Consider the following 13,356-nt stretch of genomic DNA (forward strand, 5'->3'; position numbering starts at 1 on the left):
AGACGGAAGTAGACGAGGAAAGCATACGGAGTAGAAAGCCGGTCAAAGAAATCTGGGTGAGGCTGAGGTGGAGATCTGTGGCTTGTTGCCAGGACTAAACCAGAAAGAGGTGTGGCGAAGTCGCCGTCCGAAGTTCTCAACATTATTGTCCCTTACCCACCTCACTCTATGCGCTGGTATGACCTGTGATCCATCTCTGATTATTGCTTCCACATCCAGGCCAGGCCACAGGGCATGATTCAATTTGCGTATCTTCTGATTCCGGTAAACGCATACGTTGGCCCACTACGGAGTATTCCTTCTCGACCATTCTCTGGCACAAGAATGGGAAGCTTTGCGTACCTCTGCACAAACTAGGATGTGCTTTGTCCTAGCACGGTTGTCTGTTCCTCCTGGTTCTGAACTCCATTGGATGCCGCGATAGACTACCGAAATTTTAGTCGTCGCACTTACGCTCTTTACGGGGTGTTCAATGTCTTCGTTATGTAGAGGCACTGCGATTGCAATGACATGTTGACTCCTATGCTATACAGCGGACAAGCATGATCCTTCTGAGTATGAGCGATGAATGCAGCTTTGTATCATCCCTTTCCAGGATTGAGTATCTGTCTGGGCAACACAAGAAAGCAAGGGAGCTTCATGGACAAACCATCTTCAGGACCAGAGGGGGACGCATGAGCCACCTCTTCCCCAACTCCACTGATACCAATGGTCTCTACTGTTTGCGACTACCGATGTAAAGGCAAACGGCTACCGTCGTCCGAGGATCCCGGGATACGGTTATAGATCTTGCATGATGCGCAAGGATTTGGGGGGTCAACTTGTGCTTCACAACTCAATCTAGCATGCGTCCCGAGGCCGATCTGACACCTTGATCTACCATCTCTCTGACCGGTTTCCGGGAATTCTCAGCTGCTTTAGCGCCGTGGAAACCATATCCGTGCTTATTCAATGAGGTTCAGAGTGACGCGTTCGCTTGAGAGGATCCAACCAAAGAGGTAAGATGGTGTCAGCGCAAGCCCAAAAAAAGAAAGAAAAAGAAAAGAAAAAAAAAAAAAAAAATGGAGAGAGGCATGACCTCCTCAAGAAAATAACGAGAAAACAACTAGACGATCAAAGACAAGAAGTGGGTTCCACTTTCACAAATGCCCTTCTTGCAGGAATGATGGAATTTTTCATTATGGAGCGGTGTTCATCCACACCCAAAATCCAATAAACACTGACAAGCTTGCGGGACCTCAGCCGGCGTCTACACATCACTGTAATTCCACGCAGATCCACATTCTCGCTAATCTTGCATTTCAAGGGAGCTATTGAGATTAGCTTTTTTTTCTTGCCTGTGGTGGCAAATCCACTAAGACAACATTCAGCACTGTCCTCCAATTAGGAAATATGTTATCATGCCATTTGCGGTAGGTTTCAATCTATGCCAGGCCGCACACAACATATATGAAGCACCTTCGGGAGCCCATTATTTACTCTACCGTTTGCTTGCTAATCCAAGATCGATTCTCTCGACCAATTGTCTGGTCAATCCTCTTGTTTGTGCTTGTTGAATCCCTTCTACCGTGATCTTCTCATTTCAAGCTCAAGATATAGGTTACTTCCATTGTTGAAGTTGTACCAGCGTCGACTCGACCGAATTGCATCTGTCCTGGTGCTATCTGATAAAGAGAAAGACTACACCAAGTTTCAATAAGAGAGGCTTGCAAAAATGGTCCAGAGCAATGCAGGAAATGCCGGGGGAAGCTCCAGTCGGGAGTTCGGTATCACATTTGAGATTGAGCCCCCAACTGCTGTTCGTCCTGGCACGCCCTTTACCCTGCCAGTAGTTGTGGCAGTCAGGCCTGCGGGCAATCCTGGCAACCAAGCAGTCCAGCACATGGTTGCGCATGCATCGCTCAGGAGCGAGACAGGGGCCGTTGCAGCTACCGGACTGACGGGGACTCTAACTTCCAGTGTGCGCAGTCGAAATGGGAACACTACAAGCGGATTTGCCAAGTTCAGCCCTCTTAGCATTGCGCGGCCGGGTCGGTACCGAATTCGAGTGATCCTTGGTGCTGCCTCACACAGCGGAGTCACCACCAAGGAGTATGTCGACTCCGGGGTCATTCATGTCCATGCAGGAGCAGAAGCTGTGCAGCATCCAAGTGAGTATGGTCCTTCGATTTGAATCACCAGGCCCATACACAAAGCTGCATATCTCCCGGAAATTCCATGTTGACCACAGGCTGACCCGGTTCCAGCTCCTTTGCAGATATCTAAGCTCCAGTCTCTGACGGCGGAAAACATCGACATCACACCGGCCGACATTGCAGCGTGGCAGAGAGCGGCATGAGGCTTTTTTTCTTCCAGTTGAGCATCTCTCTCATCCCTTTATGGATTCAAGGGTAATCATGATTACACGGCCGGGTGCTTCGAGTCACGAGCCTGACGGGTATCAATTATTGCTGACGGGACAAGGAGTACAGCTGGAGAATTGGAATTTGATTATTATTATTCGGCCGGGGCGTTCTACTTTTTGATTTTCCAGCAAATTTTCCCTTTTTGGTTCCCTAATGTCCCCTGATTCCCCCTTTTTCTTCCCATCACTTCCATTGCGGCCTTACGTTCGGCCAGTTTCCGCTAGCACTTAACAATCACCCCTGAGACGTCCTGCAGGCCCAGTGACACAAATATTTACTGATTAATGATAGTTACTCCATAGATGGCCACAGCACACGGTAGTAGCCACTAAGTACTAATTCATCAAACTCTACCTTCGTAGTGAATACCGGTAAAAACAGATCCCGGCGAACGAACCACTCGTAAATAGTGTCATTCAAGTCCCTAACTGCAGCCGTGGACCCTGAGCGATGATTGACATGTTCCACTCCCACGTGTAGGTGCGGTACGGAACGAAACCCCAAGCAATCATCATCAAGGGGAATGACAAAAGGCATGTGGGCTGCGTCCTGACAAATTATCCACCACCAGAGCATCACCTTTTGATCTCGACGATCGAGCACGCAGAGTGGCCGATCTGGATGAGACCTGCTTCTCTTGATCCATAGAGCACAAAGTACCTTTTTTTGCCCTCGAATGTGTTCTAGAATTCTGGAATTCTGGAATTCTGGTACTTTTGTGATATAGGTAATTACTCATTCTGCACAGGTGTAGGTTAAGTTGAGTGCTCAGTTGGATTTTGAGGGTTAGGGTGAGAAAGGTACCGGAGTAGGAGTCTAGGTCGAAGCCCTAAGTGGGATTTGGGGATCTTCAACTACTGTTTCAAGGAAGATGATGCTGGATTCTGCTTTACATTCTCAAAAAGTATTACAGTTGGTGGGATGGTCAGCTCTGCGTCTTTGGCTCTTTACAGGAGTGATAGCATGATGGGTGGGCCTATAGGGCAAGGTATGTAGTCAATGAACTGGGCTTAAATATAGTCATTTTACCGATGCTTCAATCAGAGCAAGATTGCTTGGTTGAATGGAAATTGAAAGTAGTATGCACGAATTATAAACACAATCAAGAACAGTCATAGTTGCGCTTCGACTGCGTGACACGAATGCCGAGATGAATACAGCCAATGAATTTTCTTTCTTTTGGGATTGTTGCTGTGCATTGCCCGGAATAAACCCTCGGTCTGATGTAGCTTCTTGCTGGTGGTTGACCTCGATGCTCTGTCTAATGCCGAGAGAGTGATGACCTGTCCAGATAGATGATACCAGTCACTGCTGGTATGGTCAGATGGTTTGTCGGTGGCAGTGTCACTTGTTGACAATGACACTGTTCGATTTCCAATCATGCCGGAATCTCAAGTTGTTAATCTCATTTGGGAGGAGGGATGAAAAGAATGATGCAAAAGCGCGATCCTCAGCTCTCTTTTCCATGATGACGCAAGCGATCAACGCCCTCACGGACTGTATCCCGCAGACTGAACCCACCAAACAGCCAATCGTTAGAATGACGGCCGTAGTGGTTCACAGTCCCGCTGTAGCGACGATAATCGTCGCCGCTCTTCCTGGAATGGGAGCTGTATGATCCCGAGTCGCGCTTGTGCGGACCAGCAGAGGTCGGACTGGTGGTCTCGATTGGAGACATTGCGGTAGGGCTTGTTGAGCGTCGAGGGATGCTGTCACGAGAAGTAGGGACACTTCTTGGAATGGTGTCCTCGCAGCTGTCGTATGTGGAGCGACGAGTGCGATTGACCCGTAGCTCTGTCTCAATTGCTGCGGGCGACTTTGAGCGAGAGCGAAACAGTCTTGCGCCGGAGGGGAAGGACCGTTTGTGGGAAGATTGACGGGGAGTTTCAGCGGCGTTGTCGCTTCGAGAGGAGTTAGATGAGGAGACAGTGGTCGTGTGTGAAAGTGGGCGATGGATATTGTTTTGCTCGATTTCTGCGGGTCCAGCAGTGTGCTGATCTTTCATGTTCGAAAGAGATCTGAGAAGGTATGTAAGCTCTTGTATGAGCTATGTGAGGATCAATATGTAGATTGGAACTTGGAAGAAGATGATCAAGAATTGAGCACAGTCTGACCAGGATCGCGGACAGATGGTCATATTTATGTTTCTCTCCGCTCCAGCATCGAGTTCCTCTGAAACTCAACATCATTATCTCCTCCCCTCTCCATCACCCAATCATTGAGCCATGAGGGCGGGACTGACATTTTCTGGAGCATGGGGTCCCTGCTCCCATTGACGAATCAAGTGCTGCCAACGATCCAGCGGGAGGGTCTAGTGCACGTCCTTGTTTCCATTCCAGGTCATTTTGGTCATTTGTGGGCCTGAGTCGGTGAGACTTTCGGCTTGCCCCACTCACTCTGCCCTACAAGGTTGAAGAAGAGCCAATCACAGCTTCTACAGTTGCAGATTGATCTCTGAGAAGGGCCAAATTCACCGCTTCTGCCTGGTGGCATAATCAACAACCATGTTACTCGACCTTCAAAGAATGAAGATAAAACAATATGATTCATATCAGTTCAACTTTCAATGATTTAGCTTCCGCTCAAATCCTGTCCTGGATGAACATCTCTCAGACACCGTTCTCTTTCGCTTCCCTACATGTTCAACAATAATCCTGAGGAGGCCGAAGCAACTGAGACCCGCCCGCTGGCAGGCTGATAGGGCCGTTCTAGCGTGCTTCGAGAAGGTTATGGGCACTCCAATGGTCCAATCACATCATCTGGCCCCCAAGAGGGGATGAATCTCGCATTGCAACTGGTCAAAGCAGAGGAGCAGCCTATGCCGCCTATGCGATGGTGTAGGAATTAGTCTACGGAGTAGTCCGAATGACTCAGTCACTTTCTAGGTAGCAACATTTTTCGAGTGAAGTGAGTTTGTTCGATTCCCCGGATATCTGACTCGTTTCAGTGTCTGACTCCATTGCTATGCAGACCTGCCTCGAACGACCAACTGGAGGACAGTGACTTCGGCACGCACCAGATCCTGAAGCTATGGCACACAATTACTGCTGCCACAATCTACTGCCAAGTGCTGAGCAATCGCCAAGCACAGACGCGTGCGAACGAGGAAATCAACATCTCCACACTTGAGGCTCTAACTGTTCTATTTCCCCCTCATATGACATCACCTGATTGCCTGCCAAGTAAAACAGTCAGAAGTATTTCTCCTCGGCACACTTGTTCCGATCATTTTGCTGGGGAACAAAGCTACCGATGCGCTGATAGGATCTATGCCCTAGGGTCATACGGATTTGCAAGAGCAAGAGATCAACCACTATGCTCCTCTGAACTAGTGCTTGATGTTTTGCCGTGCAATGCTACTCTGATCGCACATTCCCCAAAAGATGCCACCCTGCTTCCACAGCTTCAGCGGCGTGTCCATTTCTGCAATGTATCCTTCCTCCATGATGCACATCCACTCCTAGTGTATGCAGAGCAGTGTCTTACCATCAAACCCATGGCCATGGTCTCCTGAACCTTGCGATCTGTTTCAAAGTCAACTAACGAGGTAGCCCATTCGCAGATGACAACATAGTAATTCCTCACGAGCTGGCCGAGAGAGAAGTTTGATCCTTTCTAGTCAACCACTGTGTTGGGTCTTGTGGGACGATGGCCAGGCGTGATGATGAAGGTCCGGAGGCCAACAGAGGCAATATCAATGCTGCTAACTGTACTGCAATCACTGGAGAGTTTTGTCAAACAGAATAGTGTTGATATAATACTTGGCTTCCCCGAGCCAGTTCTTCTAATAATGCTAATGCGCTCTCCTTGTATATGCATCATGAAGTCCACAGGAATGACAACTAATGCCTATCCAAGCACAGTTATGTCTTGAGCTGTTCAACTTTCTCCAGTGCCCTGGTGAGCATCTTCCGCATCACAATCAGACTCTCCATCCCAACACTAAATTCTCACCAGGTGACCTGGTATACCACGCCGCTCCATCGGTGCAACTTCTGGAAATGCTATCTAGCCGGTGCCCAAATAACGAGATCAGTACACATGTGTGATCAACAGACTGCGGAACCAGGGAGTGCTATTGAAGCCCTACCCAAAGCCCACTACCCCCGGCAGGCATCACTCTTGCTGCCTCATTTGCGCATACCTCATATCATAACTCACTAGAAAGCATGATGTCCGTATTGGCTAGTCGTGTAATAGACGTAAAATGGGTCTAACAGACATGGGTTAAATTATTAGCCCATGTGTGGACTACCTGAGATATATACGGTATATGCTGAGCCACGGCTGGCATTCTTTCCCCTGTAGCAAGGAAATAAGTTAGAGACTCATTTGCATACCCAAAGACGATTATTCTCATAGTGCGAAACTACTCTGACTTAGCTTTTATCTTGCCAGCCTATTGAACACTCAAGCTAAACAGCAGGTATATAGGTCTAAGATAGCATTCCCATAAGATGTTATAATGAATTATGCCACCCTGACGCACGGACCAACGGACATTGTCATATTTTGATAAATAATAATTGTACCTTGCTGCTTGCATTTGACCCTCACCCGCCATTCTAACCATTCTCATTAGTAGATAGGGGCACTTTGAGCTCTGAATGACTGCATAGGCATATAATACTCTGCATATGCTATTCTAGCAGTGATAACAAATACTTCACTAATATTCAACCTGTTGGCAGGAATCAGGCCCAGAACGCGGATAAGCCATCGAGATGCAAGAAGCAACACGCCAAGCGCGAGAAGCAACAAGTCCACAACCTCCAAAGCAATCAGGACCAATAAAAGGACCCTCCAAACCAAGCGATCACTCCTCCAGAAGCGTCCACAGACTCGCGCTCGGCGCCCTCCACGACCGCGGCTGCTCCGAATGACACCTCCGGTGGTTTCTCTCAGCCACCGAATAATCAAATGCGTCAGCGGCGGTTCTTCCCCGATCAGTGAATATATCAGCCGGTTGGGTCCCAGCCGCTTGAGGCACCCAGTACGAGATCACCACTTGTTCCCCAGCCGAAGTAGCTGTAGGTAAAACGAACAGCGATCGAGCCTTATCCAGCGGCGGACGAATCATCCTTCGTAGTGAGCCGGTGCCGGCGCTCATGGTAGTACGCTTCTGCGCAGACGCATCATGTCGGACGGCGTGCTTCGATGCAAACCATCGGTGGGACCGCGTCGTCTTCGTGCGTACAATGCCGGCAGACGCAGCATCGTCCTCCGGCAGATCTTCGGAGACGATGGGAGCCAGGTACTGTTCTTCGAGCTCTGCGAGCGTCGAGGGATCTAGTGCCCTGGGATTCCGTGCGATTCTTCTTTCGCACAGCTGCGCTGCCGGACTGCCAAAGGGCCAGGAATGGCGTCTTCGGTGGTGACGCAGGTGTGGCATGTCAGAGAGCCAAAGTAGACAAAGAATATCTTTCTTATACAACGATCAATAATATGCTCCCTATGCAGAAGACAAATCAGAAGAAATGAAATGAGAAAATAGACCAAGTCTCTCTACTTCCTCCTTAACGAGAGACAAAGGATCACCATCCAGATTCTCCCAATCATATCACTGAAGCAAAAAGGCCAGATTTCTATCTTCACACTTCAGCCTGCCCGCATCTCTGAATTTAAACAGCTCCGCCATCTGGGACTGATCATGAGGCCAGCACGTGCAAGGTGCACGCGTCAAAAGATGTGAGCAGAAAGTTCGCCCGGTGACTGATCTTGAGCGAACACAAATCCAGTCTACCATAGTCTGGGGCAAGCTCCATGACTACTAGTACCGTCAGGACAAATCTCTATTCGTGATCACAGGGCGCAGAGGGGCCCTGAATTGAGTCACGGAACGGGAGAGGCAGCAGGGGCCCGGATCTTGCTGACTGACGATGATTCGCAGCGAACTGAGCAGCATCCTGAGTGGCAGATGACTGCTGCAGACGATCTTAAGGACAGGGGGAGCTTTAGATTCGGTGACATCATGAGTAGTTGAACTATATCAGTAGTTGATGGGTGACCGTGAGGTCCATTTTTGACTTGCGACCGCGGGTGTAGTACAGTCAGCGGATGATGGGCGGAACAAGAGTCCTTCGATATCGCCACAAGGGCTGTATCAAATATCAAAACAAGAAATTTCTCGATTGACGAGCAATGGCCAGGTCCTGACGATCTATAATTTTCACCTTTATGGATTAATATATAATTGATCTCTTCAACAATAACCAGTCACGTGGTCTAATGGTTATGATTTCTCGTTCACAATCAAAAAGTGAGCATCTTCAAGGATTCCGAGAAGGTTCCCGGTTCGATCCCGGGCGTGACTACTTTTTTGTTTTTACAACCCTCATCCTGTACGTAGCCAGTCATCACATAGATAGCTAACATGAAGATGAATGGATCATTCTCGCCTCGACCCAGCAGAGAGCTAGCTCCAGCTGAGGCCCCCAGACGAATTGCTTCTTTGATATTTTCATGCCATACGAGCAGCGATCTCGACCGAGCCAACGGCCGGCCCTTTGTCAAAGAATAAGATAGTGAGACAGTGTGTCGTCTATCAGCATTCGAAAGCATATCTTTACAGGATTCTAGACAGGAGGCCTTGGGAGTATGCCAGTGCTCACAAGCCTCAGGCGCAGGGATGAGATCCACTGGTCTTCAGATGACTTGACGACATCACGACAGTCGATTGCTCTCAAATCCAGGCGCCTTTACGAGTCTGGACTGCTATGGAGGAGTTGGTGGATGAAACTGGTGTGGGGATTCCTTAGGCGCTTCCATTATTATTGTCTGGGGGGTGGAGCCCATCCTTGAAAATCTGGAAGGCTCCAAGAATACTAGGAAGTCGAGGAAAAATCCGGACGAGGAGTACATATGTGATCAGTAAGGGAAGGATTATCAACGCCATCACTTAGATAAGTCACAGGTGAAACGCACGATGGTGAAAATAAGTTCAAGAGTGCAATGAAGGAAGTGGAGATGATTCGGTGATACCATCTATGCCTAAGGCATCAACGTCTTGTTTCACAATCAGGGGTTTGTTGAATTGTTCTCTCTAAACTCACTCTTCAATTCAACAACCACAGACAGGAGAATCTCAATGTGACCCCCTTCAAAAAAAGCTCTGCTCGCTGAAAAACCATCCCATAAATCGACAGCCTGCACTTCTCTTGGCTCTACAACGCACTCTACCAATTTCAGGAGACCTACAGTGGTGGATGAGAGCCATGTCTTCCACCATTCCTTTTACCCTCGACGTTCCGACGTCCCTTTGCATTGCCTTTACTCTATCGTTCATGCCTATCGCTTACCTGCTTGGTACATCACTGATACCGTCTTCTCAGACGCGCAACCGGATCCTGTTTTACTGGCACGCCTACGATGCCCTGACCCACATCTTCATCGAAGGATCGTTTCTCTACGAGTGCTTCTACAGCTACACCACGCTCCCCGCCGGGTTCAGCAAAGAGCCATACTTCCTAGGCTACAAGGACCGCGTATACGGAGCAGCCTACGGAACGGGACCAAGTGCGCGACTGTGGCAGGAATATGCAAAAGCGGACCGTCGCTGGGCTGGCGCAGATGCTACCACTATCTCTATTGAACTGTTGACCGTATTCCTCGGTGGCCCGGCTGCCATGTATGTGTGCTACTTGCTGTGGAAAGCATCGAGTAGCCGGTCGACTGCGCCGGCAAAAGGCACAGCTAAGGCGAGATTGTGGTTGGTTGCGCCAGCGCTGGCGACGGCTGAGCTGTACGGAGGATTTATGACTTTTGCGCCTGAATGGCTGACGGGAAGTTCCCAGCTGGACACAAGTAATGCTGTGTACCTCTGGTTTTACCTCTTCTTCTTCAACACCTTGTGGGTGTGGATTCCGCTCTGGGTCCTCTGGGAGGCTGCGAAAGAGCTGCGAGCAGCCTTTGTGGCGGCAGAAAAAGCTGACGAGCGCCGGAAGATCAAGTGAAGCTAAAATTAGGGGCAACCACCTGCTTTACCCTTTGGACAAAATACGAACAGAACGCAGAGTACATGAGTGGCAAAGCGATGAAGGACCTAAATCATTCCTTTCCATATTTAAAGGAGCTGATAGCATCAACAATCAGTGTATATACAATATTTACTATGGTTTACTGATGTGATATCCCTGGTATTATGTGACAAACTGATTGATGTTACAGGGCATAAATCACATGATATTTGCATTGTCCTTAACTACTAAACAGTATTGCTGTGAAAACTTTATAACTTTTCATTTCAAGATCAAGATTCATGGTATGGGTTGAACAGCTTCTACTTCTAGCATATGATACAGTGACACCTGGGTATTAATAATTAAGCTATTACTATCCCTTCCTTAAGTTTTTTTTCTTTTTTTATCTTTATTAACTACTTATCTCTTTAAATGTATTTAATTACTTCTACTACTCAATACCTCTTGTAAGGATTCTGATGTCCTTTGTCCTTTGTATATAGCTTCCATGAAGGCAGACCAGATGTTAGGTGCTCATTGTGGGGCAACCTCGACCTGTATCTTCGATAGCTAGTTACATTTGAATCCATGATATTTACCGCAAGCCTGATTAGGAAACCTATTGCTACGTAGGCCGTCCCACGCTATGAAGATGCAGGCACAGCCGTCCACCCATCCCCCTGCAATGAAAGAGACACGCAAATCTGCCAGAAGCCTTTCTAGAAGGGCCAGAGAAAGCGGCCTGACAAACGAGGACAAAATGGCCATCACAACATCCGTCGGCTATTGGGCTCTCTGTGCGAACTTGCTGTTAGCACGTATCCAGGCGCCGTGTTTGATAAAGACAAACGGAACTATAGCCATGACTATTGAAAAAAATCCGAGCAGCGAGCTCGCCCAGTTAATGCCCAGTTTGGTGTACATGGGGGTGGTCGCCAGAGGGAGAAAGACGGCGAAGACGGATCGCAACGTACTCGCTGCTGCAGAGGCCGAGGCTGAGAATTTCTTGTACGCATCGGTGAGATAATTGAGGAGCGCAACGAATATCAACAGGTAGCCGAATCCGAAGAAAACCCCCGACATCATTGGCACCACGGGATGAATGGAAAGTTTTGCGGACCATCCAAGCCAGAACTGGGCTATGGGGATTCCTGGGGCTCCAATGCAGGCAAGGGGGAGACGGCGATACTCCTCCAATTGAGCCCAGGCCAGTCCCGCTTTCATAGCTTTGCTGTGGTGTGAGCTGTATACAAAGATGACGACGAAGGCGATGATCGACCCGGGCAGAACTGACAGGCGGTTAGAGGTTAAGTATAGGCAAATGGTAAAAGGTTCTCTCACTTGGAAGAAAGGCTAACCCGGTTACCCCAGCAGACAGGCCATATAAATCTGGAGATGTTAGTCCCTGCGTAAATCAGATTTTCATGATGGTAGGTTTTACCTTGAAAGACGATAGGATACGCCTGGAAGTACAGGTACAGAGTCGAATAAATGAGGGCAAGGTACAACGAACAACAGAAAACAATCGGTTCTCGTGTAAACATCAGGAATGGGCGACTGAGGACGGTGCTCATCTCATTGGAGAAACCTCGTGGTCCTGGACGACCTCGTGACAACTTCTGGGATGTAGATTCTTTTTCGTCATGAGATCTTCCATTTACCTTACACAAAACTGGCACGTATGTCTCAGGCATAGTGACCAGGAGAGGAAGGCCAGGAGCCCCAATGATAAGACCAGCCCAGAAGGTCCACCTCCAAGTAATGGTAGATATAAACCCTGAGATGATCGGCCCTAGAAGGGGTGGGAATGTGGTTGCAAACATGAACCACGACATCGCCAACCCACGCTGATGGGGATCTTCGTATATGTCGGAGAATAGACCACCTAAAACCGCATTCGGTGCTGAGCCTCCCAACCCGCAAAAGAATCGAAATGCAAGAAGCGCTGCAAATGTCGGTGCCAATGCGCATGACATGGTGAAGATGAGATAGATGGAAAAAGTAATCACGAGGACGGGTTTCCGGCCAAAATATTCACTCAAGGGGCCGAAAAGAACAGGACCTGCAAGTAAAAGTGTAAATAGTCAAGTGTTTTTCTCTTGCATGCGGCTGCAAAGGTCCGACGTACGTACCTATGGCAAAACCAGCCATGTAAAGTGATGTCGGAAGAACCATCTGAATGCTATCGTTCGGGATGTGAAAATGATCGGCAATCTCATCGTGAGCTCCAGATGAGATGGAAGACCCTAAGGAGCTGTTGAAGACAAAATATATGCCTGCAAGAACGACATGAAGCTTTCGAGGCTGTTTGATTCATATGAGCGCGGCTGTCCTCAAGCTTAGGTAGTTCGGACGAAGAGTACTGTACCGGGGCAAAGTCGAAAGGGTGCAGTAAACCCTTCTCAGCAACAATTTCCCGAGCATGACATGATTCCCGTCCAGTTTGCTCTAAAATGACCGACATCCTATCTGATCTTTAATCTTTGAGGAAGAGCTCCAAGACAAACTTATAGGATCTTGTCCTCGAAGTTTGACTCATCTGGTGGAAGAGCATTCGATCCGAAACCGGCGTGGGAATCTGCATTGGAATTTGAAGTCCTGGTGAGAAATTCAACAGGATTACAGTAATTACCTGCATCTTTTCCTAGTTGGGTTATTCTGAGCTTAATCTTGATAGCAATTTTGAAGACGAACGAGTCGCTGTACCGGAAAAGAATGGAAACCTGGGATGATTCCACTGCAGCCCAATTATGGATATCGGCCAAATGGCCGAACTGGTTATGTATCTTAGAGAGAATCATTATTTAACCCGCAAAGAACTCCGTCTCCACGGGTTTAGCCTATGACAAGAGACTCTTGTTTGCAATTAACGTAATCCACAAGCGAGCGGGCCACCCAAGCGAGCGGGCCACCTCCCACATCTTTTCGGTCGCGGATGAAACATGAAGGCAATTTACAACTCATGTATCTATGCTCATAGCAAAAAAATTAAT

General features: G+C 48.3%; 5 protein-coding genes across 5 annotated transcripts; 2 read left to right on the forward strand and 3 right to left on the reverse strand.

Annotated features, from left to right (window-relative positions):
- Positions 1 to 1,714: 1,714 nt before the first annotated feature.
- CDV56_103369 (uncharacterized protein) lies at positions 1,715 to 2,338 on the forward strand (the record flags this gene model as incomplete). Its single annotated transcript, XM_026756988.1, has 2 exons — positions 1,715 to 2,150; positions 2,247 to 2,338. 2 exons carry the CDS (start codon positions 1,715 to 1,717, stop codon positions 2,336 to 2,338), a joined length of 528 nt encoding a protein of 175 aa, XP_026610696.1.
- A 1,517-nt stretch (positions 2,339 to 3,855) lies between these two features.
- CDV56_103590 (uncharacterized protein) lies at positions 3,856 to 4,410 on the reverse strand (the record flags this gene model as incomplete). Its single annotated transcript, XM_026757209.1, has 1 exon — positions 3,856 to 4,410. The coding sequence occupies one exon, from the start codon at positions 4,408 to 4,410 to the stop codon at positions 3,856 to 3,858; it is 555 nt and encodes a 184-aa protein (XP_026610697.1).
- A 2,811-nt stretch (positions 4,411 to 7,221) lies between these two features.
- On the reverse strand, positions 7,222 to 7,797 carry CDV56_103935 (uncharacterized protein; the record flags this gene model as incomplete). The annotated part of the gene is made up of 1 exon (XM_026757554.1): positions 7,222 to 7,797. One exon carries the CDS (start codon positions 7,795 to 7,797, stop codon positions 7,222 to 7,224), a length of 576 nt encoding a protein of 191 aa, XP_026610698.1.
- A 1,822-nt stretch (positions 7,798 to 9,619) lies between these two features.
- CDV56_104173 (EXPERA domain-containing protein) lies at positions 9,620 to 10,357 on the forward strand (the record flags this gene model as incomplete). Its single annotated transcript, XM_026757792.1, has 1 exon — positions 9,620 to 10,357. One exon carries the CDS (start codon positions 9,620 to 9,622, stop codon positions 10,355 to 10,357), a length of 738 nt encoding a protein of 245 aa, XP_026610699.1.
- Positions 10,358 to 11,146: 789 nt separating this feature from the next.
- On the reverse strand, positions 11,147 to 12,827 carry CDV56_104328 (putative MFS drug transporter; the record flags this gene model as incomplete). Its single annotated transcript, XM_026757947.1, has 5 exons — positions 11,147 to 11,652; positions 11,705 to 11,752; positions 11,805 to 12,425; positions 12,496 to 12,667; positions 12,732 to 12,827. The coding sequence occupies 5 exons, from the start codon at positions 12,825 to 12,827 to the stop codon at positions 11,147 to 11,149; spliced, it is 1,443 nt and encodes a 480-aa protein (XP_026610700.1).
- Between the last annotated feature and the right edge of the window lie 529 nt (positions 12,828 to 13,356).

Source organism: Aspergillus thermomutatus (assembly GCF_002237265.1).
Source record: "Aspergillus thermomutatus strain HMR AF 39 chromosome Unknown NODE_286, whole genome shotgun sequence".
Lineage (NCBI taxonomy): Eukaryota > Fungi > Ascomycota > Eurotiomycetes > Eurotiales > Aspergillaceae > Aspergillus > Aspergillus thermomutatus.